The sequence below is a fragment of the Electrophorus electricus genome, chromosome 8, assembly GCF_041902795.1.
Source record: "Electrophorus electricus isolate QZ-2024a chromosome 8, ASM4190279v1, whole genome shotgun sequence".
Taxonomy (NCBI): domain Eukaryota; kingdom Metazoa; phylum Chordata; class Actinopteri; order Gymnotiformes; family Gymnotidae; genus Electrophorus; species Electrophorus electricus.
Window position 1 is genome coordinate 20,394,629 of NC_137504.1, and position 11,746 is coordinate 20,406,374.

The 11,746-nt window shown below is 38.7% G+C and overlaps 1 protein-coding gene across 1 annotated transcript; it reads left to right on the plus strand.

Annotated features, from left to right (window-relative positions):
• Window positions 1-10,784: 10,784 nt before the first annotated feature.
• Window positions 10,785-11,723, plus strand: hcar2 (hydroxycarboxylic acid receptor 2-). The gene has a single exon (XM_027027110.2). The coding sequence runs from the start codon at window positions 10,785-10,787 to the stop codon at window positions 11,721-11,723; it is 939 nt and encodes a 312-aa protein (XP_026882911.2).
• Window positions 11,724-11,746: the final 23 nt, after the last annotated feature.

The window sequence follows — 11,746 nt, forward strand, 5'->3', positions numbered from 1 at the left end:
TCTTGGCTCCTAGTTGTGAATTGGGGGCGGACACAGCATTTACTGAACTGTTAAATTAGAACGACACCGGTAGAAGGCTTTCGTTTTGTTTTGTTTTTTTTCTTCTAGTTCCTCATCTACGTTGAGGACCTCTCAAACCTTCTTTTTTATCCCCCTTTTCAAACTTTTATCACATATGTCCACAAACCTAAAACATCTATCTATCCAATCTGGAATGTGCAATTCTTGACTACACATACTGCAGATCTTCTAGATATCATCGTCGTAGACACCGCTATCTCAGTAACTATCTGCTCCCAACATTCGACACTGTCCATTTGCCACACAGAGACCTGGACCTCCAGGTTCCCTAGATAACTTCACTGATGATCTTGACACCCCCCCCTTTCAGTTCCCCCCTGAAAGAAACCCACTCCTTCTCTGTGCTGCTGAAGCTACCAGGACCCTTCACCCAGTAAACTACAACATTTTCTTTTTGTCCAGCCTTGGTGTGAATGGCTATGCATGGTAATGGTGACAGTCCTATCAGGTAACATGGAGACAATCCACAGCCAAGCCATGTAGACTGTCCACCAGTGTCCCCCCTCTCCTCTTTGTATACTCACTCCCTTGATGTAATATCTTCTCAAGGCTTCTCCTACCAATGCTAGGCTGATGACACCTAATTAATTATTTTTTCCAACTTTCTGACAGACTGGTTTCCAGGATCATGTGCAGTCATGTAGCTGATGCTTTTATCCAAAGCAACTTACAATTATGATTGAGTACAACTTGAGCAGTTGAGGGTTAAGGGCCTTGCTAAGGGGCCCAACCTGGCAGTGGTGGGGCTTGAACCAGCAACCTTCTGATTACAAGTCAGGTACCTTAACCACTGACCCTGTAATCCCCTTGTAATAGCAAAGATAGACTATTGTAACTTGCAACTTGCATGTCTTCCTCTAAGATCCATCAGACCTCTACAGCTTGTCCAGAATGCAGCAGCATGACAAGTCATCAATCTTCCAAAGTTCACACATCACTCTGCTGTTGCGTTCCTTTCATTGGCTTCCAGTAGCTACCTGCATCAGATTAAAAAAAAAAACATTCAGTGGTTTGTAGATCATTAGAAGTATTTTATAATTAATACAAATTTTTACTGGGAGCCAATTTAAAGTAGCTAAGATAGGAATGATGTGATCAAACTTTCTAGTTCTAGTAATATCTGGCTGCTGCATTTTGAGCTAGCTGGAGCTTGTTTAGGCACTTAGTGGTACAGCCAGATAGTAGGGCTTTACAGTAGTCCAATCTTGAAGTGATAAATACATAGAATAGCTTTTCTGCATAATGTTCCTAATTTTTGCAATGTTCCTAAGGTGGAGAAAGGTGGTCCTGGAAATATTATTTACATGAGCACTGAACAAGAGTTTAGGATTCATAATTACCACAAGAGGTAGCATATACAAAAAAAAAAGCAGTATCCCAATATTTTCAAGTCTATCTAGTAAAATGTGATCTATAGTGTCAAATTCTGCATTCAGATAAAGCAATACAAGTAAAGAGATGTAACCCTGGTCAGAAGCCAACATGTCATTGACTACTTTAATCAGTGCTATCTCTGTACTATGATGAGGCATAAACCCTGACTGAAAGACCTCATGTATCTGCTTCTGATTCAGGTGTGAGCTTAGCTGCTGAGCTGTTTCTAGGATCTTGGAAATAAATGGAAGATTTGAGATGGGCCTGTAGTTTGACAGCTGAAATGAGTAGAGGTTAAATGTTTTTGATAAATGGTCTGATTACTGCTAATTTGAATGATTTAGGTATGTAGCAAATGTTCAAAGAGCAGTTTATTAAATTTAGTAAAGGTTAAATTACTTCAGGTAGCATTTCCTTAAGAAACTGCATGGGTAGTGAATCAAGTAAGCAAGTGGAGGATTTTGATCAGAAGAGCAGAGATTTGGCTGTTGGATAAGTGTAAATGATTCTAGAGTCTTTTTTGGCTTGGTTGTTCTGATCTAGCTACCCATTGTCATGTTAATACTCTGAATGTTGTAATCTGAGCATTGGTGTCAATTTTATTCCTAGTTAGATGTGCAATTGTACTAAATAGTAATCTAGGATTATTTTTGTTATTTTCTATTAGGGCACTATGCCTAAATAAGCTTCAGCTAGTTCAAAAAGCTACAGCCAGAGATTACTAGAACTAGAAAATTTGATCACATTACTCCTATCTTAGCTACATTACATTGGTTTCCAGTAAAATTTCTTATTGATTATTCTAATAACCTACAAAGCAGTAAATTATCTTGCCCCACAGTACTTTAGAGAACTCCTAGTACATTACAACCCACCGCATCTGCTTAGATCAAAAGGTGCAGGCTCTTTACTAGTACCAAGAATAAGAAAATTTACCACAGTGGGCAGATCCTTTTCCTGTATAGCTCCCACACTATGGAATAACCTTCCTTTAAATGTTGGATACTCAGGACACAGTATCAATATTTAAAGCTAGGCTGAAAAGCTATTTGTACAGTCAGGCATTTTATTAACTACTTCACATCTTAGGTAAACTGTTGTAAAATTAATTTGACTTGACTTATTTTATATGTAGCAACTACCAAGATAGACATTTGTGATTTTGTGATTTACTAAGTTGGTCCAAAGCTACATATTGGTGTACTTCTAGCCAGCAAACTAAGTTATATTTAAAACTTTATTATTTTTTTTATAGCTAATGTTTGCTAATTGTTAGCTAGTGTAGTCCAAAGACATTTGCTGCTTGACAGTTGTGAGTCTGTGTTCAAATGTCAGATCCCACCACAGCAAGGGAGATGGATGAGACAAGGTCATCTTTCTAACAACCATAGTTGTAACACTGTGTGTGTGTGTGTGTGTGTGTGTGTGTGTGTGTGTGTGTGTGTGTGTGTGTGTGTGTATATAATGTATGTGTGTGTGTGCATGCAGGCAGATGTTCAGTTTGCCATCATTCCTGTGTTCATTTTCAGCCTTTTATTGTTATGGCATCTCTTGGCTCCTCTGTGTCACATATCCAGAAACATTTGAAAGACATCCATTTAATGTCATATGAGGCCTTATATTCATGTTCAGTTGCCTCACACAGACATAGATCCTCACTGTAAGTGGTAGATAAGCTTCAAATGAACATCCTCAATTTTGTAAAAGAGCTGATAATCTGTAACTTTAAAATGTGGTCTGATTCAATTTCTGAGGGATACAATAAAAGACATTAGAAATAAATATTTTTCATTCTGTTATCAGCCACTAGGCTCACTCACAGCCTGTTTTCTTTAATTCTTATGTTAGGATTAGGGTTGAATTTAGACATACAACCTAACCAATAATATAATATAGGTTAATGTCTTCACATATCCAGAAACATTTTAAAGACATTAAAGGCATTAAATGTCATATAAGGGCTCACATTCATGTCCAACTCCTTTACACAAATGTCACTGTAAGTGGCAGATAACATTTTGTCATTAACATCTAGGTTCATATAAAGCCTGTTTTCTGCAGTTCTGGGTTTAGGATTAGCGTTTAAGATGTATCAGTCAGAAAATGTTTTTTTGCCATTTCGTGACATACACAGAGCCACATTATAGACATACATTTAATGTCATATGTCGGCTCATCCATTCCTAGCTGCCCTACTGAAAGGGAGGCTCACCTCTCTGTTTCAGTTAAACACCCTAATTTTTTTCTTTTGATAAAAGAATTGACAGTAACGTTCAAATATGGTCTGAAACAATAGCTACAATAAAAAAAAGTAAAACATAGTTAACATTTTCATTCTGTTAAGATCACCTGTGCTCACTTAAAACCGGTTTTCCTCAATTCTAGTGAAAGTTAGGGTTTAGATTTTGATTCTTACTTGTTGCCTAACTTTAGAAAATTTAAGACATTTAATGACATTTTCCTAGGTATATCAGCAGTTGTTTATTTAATTGTCACGATCCGCTTTCTTCACTTACGTCCACGTGATGGGACTGCCCACGTGGGGCTGTTTGTTTTTGTTGTCAGCGTGCTTCTGGTTGTGTTCACGGTTCCCACAAGTCAACACGCCCCCTTGTTAGCATTCCACACCTGTGTCTTGTTCCCCTGTTGATTTAAATATGCTCCTTTGGTTCAGCCTTTAGGTGCTGGTTGTATGTGAATATTACAGGTTCACTATGTGTGAGTACTGTGGTTCTGTTTAATGGACTGACTAGAATTCTTTGCTGCCTGTTTAATCTTGTTTTCTGTTTGTCTGTTTAATGTACATCACTTTCATTTTCATTAAACGGGTTGCGTTTACTTAAAACCTTTTTTTTTCCGTCCTCGTCGCAGTAATGTCTTTTCCACGCAGTTTTAGTATAGTTACAATATAGTGTATGTTCTCTATTGAAAATCCTTCTTAGAAACAAACATCCCTTCCTCTAGACTCATTTTTACTGGTGTTATTCAACCTAATTGAGGCTAACATCTGATAAACAAGATGCTTTATGTAACTGCAACTCATCAACTCTCTTAATGAAAGATACTGATGATAAGCTGCGATACAAGACACAATGACATCAGTTATATCAATTGTAGCATCTACATTAATTGGGGCAAAGACACATTCTTACTGAGTGCTCTGTTATACATCCAGTTTTAGGCCAGTCAATTTTTTTTAGATCCCTGTCCTCCATTTTTTACATGTGTATGTAGTGCACTTAACACACTTTCCATATCTTTGACCTTTCTTTTTCGTTACATGACCAACGGCATTGTCAAATTTCCCTGATTCAATTATGAAGTCAAAGCTAATCTACCATCTCCTTGATTTTCCTAGAGCACTGTAGAAGACTGTGCTACAGCCACTGAAAATAAAGATCTTTATCTCCTCTTAGCAAATGCCTCTAATAAGACCTGCTGTTGACCAAGGCATTTTTTAGTGCCTAATCTTTTATGACACAATGTCATAAAAGATTGGACACCACCACGATATCCAATTTGTCTTGGTAATTTATCTTGTATTAAAATAACACAAATGTTTAAAAAAGAAACTATAACCAGTAGTTTTATAAATAGGTCTAAAATACATCTTTAATGGGCCTGTGCAAGATTACAGCATACTGCCTACTTAAAAGAAGTAGACACTGAGTTTGAGTAATAATATCCATCAACATGACAACAAAAAATGTAGAGGTAATATATACATTTTACCATGATTTGGAGGAATTCACTCAGATGTGCTTCCAGGAATTGGCAGCAGATGACCTTATTGTTCTGCCTGTACCTAAATGCTAGTCAACACTTGAAGATGTTTCTATACAGTTGATAGCATACACATGTGTGATGACCTAGTATAGCATACAGTGGTGTCATGAAAGATTTTAATTTTGGATCACACATTGAAATGTAATCCATGAAATTTGAAATGCAAATTCAAAGATCTGAGCTTGTGGAGCTAAGGCCTCCATGTCTTTTGACTATAAAGACATCAGTCATAATATTTGCTGTTAAGAAATCCCTTGAAGCAGATTATTTTGGAATTCTGTGGCCCTATGAACAATAACAAAAAACAATAGATTTGAAGCTCTCTTGATTTTTGGCCAAAATGATGTATCTCTGTAGGCAACATATATTAAGTATTTGAGAATTGACACCGCCAATACATACGGTGTATTCCAGAGAAACAGAAACTGTTTCTAGGAACCGTGTGTGTTTATTTATATATATATATATATATATATATATATATATAATTTTTGGCCATTTTTTCTTTTGCTGGCTGAAAGTAACTTACAAACAGTTGTGAATGCTCTGCTTCCAAAGATTCCACTGCAGCGCAAGATTAAATCTGACACATTAATCACATGAAACTAAATCTTATCACATTAAACATGTTTGGTTGAACTAAAAAAATTAAATAGCATTCTTATACTCTCATTGATGCTACTTTGCACAAAATAGTGACAAATTTTATTTCATGACAGCTCAGATATTTATTGTATTATTTTTTTAACTAGGGTTACACTTACAGTTATATGTATTTGGGTAGTGTAGGCTTTATGCAGTTTTTGTAGCCTGTATCTAGGCTTACTCACTTGCACTCATATACTGAAAATGCAATCCCCCCAAGTTGGCAGGCCCTCTATTTAAAATATCTTCACACATGCCTGCACTGATGTATTCAGTATATTGTGATCTTTCTTCCTTTGTGAGATCATTACAAAAGATTAAGATATTTTAATGTTTTTTGTTTTTTGAAGTTTATTATTTTATGCACACCTTTAATCATGGTTTATTTTTCATAAAATGTGTCAGTAAAAAGATTATTGGTAAGTGTAGAAATACTCAGAACCACCTGTTTTCATTTTTATACTTTACTTATTTATGTGATTTGCCTTGTAAATATCCCTTTTTAGAAGTTTATCAACCTGAAAGAGCTTCCCTCTTAATAAAATACATGGACTGGTACTAATATTCTAATGCAATTTCACAGAGGATGTAAAGATGGTGACAAAGATGTTGACCACAACATATTATCGCAACCTTTCATGGCAGCCATGACCGTTGAAACCCTGAGGTTGAATGGAAATCAGTCTGTAGGCAATTATGCAAACATCCTGGCTGGATATATCCTAAATATCCCAAATCCCATTGGTCATAATAGGCATTAACAGAAAGGTTATTGTTTTGGCGAAGAAATGTGAATTTACTCAATAACTGTGAGGCTAACATGAATAATGTCAGCTTTAATCTGATGATATTTCCTTTCACCTGTAGGGTGAGCCATACTGACAGGGACCTACATTTAACCTTGTGATCCTGTGTCTCAGCACAATTGTAAACAGCTATTGCAACATTGCCAGTGCACCATGCAGATGGAAGAGAAGAGCTTAGTAGTGTCAGGGTCCAGGGGTCATGCAAAATGTTGTCTTTTTCCAAGTCTCCAGGGTGAAGGACATCTGCCAGTAACCCTTGGTTAGGTTGAGGGTGTTGATAAAGTGAGCACTGTAGACCTGGACCAGGTGCTGTCCATGGTTCAATAATTCCCACGGCTGGCATCTTGTTGATTTCCTCCTCGACGGCCTACTAACATGCCTATGTGCCTCCTTGATGGTAATTCCAGGGGTGTCTCAATGTTGTGCTGCATGTGTGCGCCCAGAGTCAGGTCAGAAAATGACTGTGAACTGGTCAGTCACCTCCAACAACTGCTGCATATTCGGGGTGAGTTTTTTGCTGACATGTATTACGGTTCGGAGGAGCAGGGGCTTCTGGTTTGCGAAAGCTGACAGCAGGGGTAAACGCTCTATCCATCATTTAAGCTAGTTAATGTGGTTTAATTGGTTGGTGGTATAACCATCCAATTGCTGTACATGGTAGTTCACTGATCTGACTCACTCTGTGATGGTGAGCGGTACCTACGTCATCAGCACGAACATCAGACATTTACTGTGGGGATCAGGACTAACCCACGTCTCCCAGCAGGAACTCCCTAGGCTCTGTGGGGTGGTTGTACACTCCTGAGGGATATATATACAAAAGGTGAACTAAGGTGAGGCATAGGCTTACACATGTAACGCAAGCACTGTGTGCGTGATACACAAGTGATGCATAAGCAACTATGCACACTTTACAAATAGCAGAAGTACAAAAAAGGGCAAGCGAATTTCAGAGTCTGAACAATGAGCCCAAACGGCATCAAACAAGAATTGTGCAAGTCAAAGAATAGCTAATATAGTGAAGGAAATCTAGAACAGCACTGGGCAACTGCGCTTCCTGACGTTCTTTCATTATCCCATGGAGATAATGCACAATACCACACGAGTTACCATGGCACTCCTGGACTAGAGCGAACTCCAAGGAAGACCCACCAAAACCAGGACTGGAGTAAAAAGGGGACCGGTGCTATGAAACCTGGAGAAATTGACAGGCAAAGAGGGAAGAAAACGCACACAGCCGCAATACGGCAGGATATAACAATAGCACACTACTATTTCTTTATTGCATTTATATTGTACATAATGCATCTTGCACCCTTGCTCCTGCACTACTACATATTGTAGCACAGTTTAGCTAATATTGCACATACTCCAGTTAATATTGCACACCTTGTATATATAATGTTCTATATTCTGTCTAATTATATATCGCAGAAGTGCACTAGATAATTAAATAATTAACTGCATAATTTACTATCCCTTATGTGGTCTCTTATATTAGTCTGCACAGTGTTATAGCTGGCTACACTGTATTTTTACAAAGTAATATTTTTATTGCCATCTACCTCATTCCTCATTGCCAGCCACCTGTATAGATTGATGCAATTTCTACATGTATTCTTACTTGTTGTCTGGTGTGCTTGTTCAGAATGTGTACACCCTATGTGTGTGTGCACAATACCACCCTCCACCTATGCACTTTTATTTATCCTTATACTGTATCATAATTGGCCTTCTTCACATATAGTTTGGGGAGAAAATGTGAATCCAGTATCAGATCAATGGGCTTCATTTACTCCTGATTTTAATATGTCCCTTTGTTATTTAGGACTAATAAAAGAAGAGAAATTACATTTATCTGAGAGAGATGACCCAGATTAGTCACCTTGCTCTGTCTGCACTGACTGGCTTTTCAGGGTCCATTATGTTACACTGTGTCCTATCCTATTTTAATTTAGAGAGTGCTAGATGGCATATAACCCTGACAGAAGGACCAGTTGTACTGACACCCAAACAGTGGACTGTTCAGGTTTGTAACACCATCTCCTCAAAGCCACACCAAATCACTTCCCTCCTAAATCTCCTTCGCTCCAATTTTAAGTGAACAAGGCCCTTGACCTTATAATCTCATTTTTGGTAGGCTTATTTACCCCAGATATGACATTGTGAAATTATGTAGATGTAACTACTATGAACTGTATTCATCATCTTGTATCAATAAACAAATTAATTTGAAACAAACAAGCTGGCTGGTAGTATTTGCTCAGCTGTGTATGGATTCATTTTATTGTCAGGTTTTACTGCTCAGTACAGAACATAATGACAGTATGTAAATCTCTCATTATATAGGTATAAAAGCACTGAGGCAAGAAAGGTTCCTTGGATTTAATTTAACATTCCATAAAACAGCATGTGTAAATACTCATAATGTGCATAATACGCATGGTATATTGAATTTCTGAATTTGAAATAAGTCTAAGTCTTTAAATTACACTTTCAAGTATGGTGGAAATACTTGATTGGGTTTCAACTGTGTCTGTGGTAAACTTCATCCTGTGATTTGTTTTTTATTTTGAGAAGTCTGAGAACACTGACAAAGACTTCATTTACAAAGTCTTGTGTGACATATTGTTTTTTGTACTTTTAGAATACCGCAGCAAGATGCTTGAAGAGGTGCAGTGGACTTTCACACAAAAGAAAAAGGCCAAGCTAAGCAGACCTATTTGAAAAACAGCAGTAATCCCCTTGTCACTGATGTATTTCAAAACTGAAATCAAACAGCCAGCCAGCTTCATCACCTTCATGTAACACATTACACTTTGTTACACTGAATTTCAGGAGTGTACCACCGGATAGTTGCATCAGTTGTTTACTTCCAAATTTCCGTCAGGCTTCAATGGCAAATTGCATCATTACTGATCGGTGTGAACGATGAGGACTTGCTAGAACATGCTCTCCAAATTAACCAATGCAGTCTCTCTTTTCATATGCTCAATAACTGGTCAAGTCAAAAATAGGCAAAAAGAAATTAGTGAATTTGTGTTCGAATGTGTGAGTCTATGCATTACAGAGTGAAAATAATGTCTATGGTGTGAGGGCCTGGACCATCTCCATGTCCCCCCTCTCTGAAACAGACTTCACTATGATTGGGTAATCCCGGTCCCTATGGTGTTGAATCATGGGTCCTGGGTTGTCTTCCGCACCGGCTACGTGAGGGGCTATGGTCCTATGACAGATACTCAGTTGAGCTTATTCTAAACAGGTGATTTGCACCCAACAGAAGCTGAATATCGTGTCACCATATGTGGACGTCAGAAAAGGGATATTCCTCATAATACTGGTGAGACTGAAGCTTCTTCTGCTTGTTTCTCTCTCCTTTAGGAATGCCAAGGATTTAAGCTGGTCATCTCTTATTTATCTAAGAAACAATACAAGTGTATGCTGTAACTTGCATCTAATTACAAGTGTAACATGCAGAAATAGGTAGGTCCAACCACCAATGTAGATTTACATTTACATTTATAAGCTTTAGCATACACGTTTATCGAGAGCAACTTACAAAAGTGTAGATATTATGATGAAACAGCTTTTACAGATAATGATAGTCCTTGTTCACAGAATGTCAGGACTGAAAGTCAGACAGTGGTTTATGTTTTGAAACAGAAAGCCCATGGACACAAGTCCTTGTCTGGATATGCTTATGGTTACATGTAAATGTGCCATGAAAATGGTTAGTGGGTTTATTTTCATTCATTTGCATGGATATCACAAGCCAAAGCAAAATTGTCTTTGTGTATCAGCCAGAGAAACCTGACAGGTAGGCATGTTTAGTAATATAAAGGTTCTGCATGCGTAAGCTTCAGTTTGTTGATAGATAATGTCTCAATTGCTTTTTATCTATAAGAAGAGGTTTTTGATAGAATTTGTTTAAAAAATATGCTGGGAGTCTTGGCTTTTCAACTCTTTTTGAAACATTTTAGTGACAGACACTAAATTTATCAGAAGAGCTGTAGCACCATGTGTGATTCTTTGCTTTTTAATCCAGCATCCTGGGTTGGAGTCCGCACAATCCACTCCTTTAGGTGAAGCAGAATGGAGATCGCAAGCTACATCAATAACTCTCTGCTACTCAGTCGCCGGTCCCTGAACGCCTCTGCAGCAGACCAGACCATATATGAGGAGTGCAGAGACCTGCCTGAAGTCATCCTTTTCTATCTGGGTTTGCAGTTTGTCAACATGTTCCTGGGCATACCTGCCAACCTGATGGTGCTGTGGCTCATTCACAAGAACAATGGTGACTCATCCACCTCAGACATCTTCGTCATGCACCTGGCTGTGCTGGACATGTTCTTCTGCCTCATCCTGCCGCTGGAGCTGGCTAGCCTGGTCTACCTGACCACCAACAGTACCTGGTACATCCTGCGCTTTTTCTACGGCATCAAGGACTCCTCGCCACTATTCCTCTCATGCATCTGCCTTGACCGCTACATGGCTGTGCTTCACCCAATAACTTTCAACCGCCTGAAGGGGCGGCGATACCGGGCCACTTGCGCTGCCGCTGTCTGGGTCACCACCCTGGCCTACGCCGTGGCCAAGTGCATCTGCATCATCCCAAACTTCCACAAGGCCTTCACAGCCATGATCTTGGCAGCATTTACTTTCATGGTGTTCTGCAACATCTCCATCCTCTGGGCGCTAAGGCTGTCCAGGCCAGGCCGCGACGACATGCACCCAGTCAAGAAGAGGGCTTTTAAGATAGTTCTCATTATTCTGGCCATCATTGTCTTCAACTACTTTCCACCTGTAGCTCTCTTTCCATTCCAGGCCTATTTCTCCCAGGAAGTGTTCATGTGTTACATCCACTACATAGCCTTTGGCTTCATGGACATCAGCAGTAGCATTCAGCCCCTGCTGTACTTGTCCAAAGAGAAGCCAAAATGCACAGCGTGCTGTTGTAAGTGTTGCATCACTAAAAAGACTGACAATATAATCGTGGCTGAGGCATCAACTGTGTATTCTATAAATTGTTAAGATTTCTCTCAGAGGAATATTAA

What these genes read in the sequence shown, in the direction of transcription:
- hcar2 (XM_027027110.2), top strand. Translation starts at nt 10,785, where the DNA reads ATGGAGATCGCAAGCTACATCAATAACTCTCTGCTACTCAGTCGCCGG.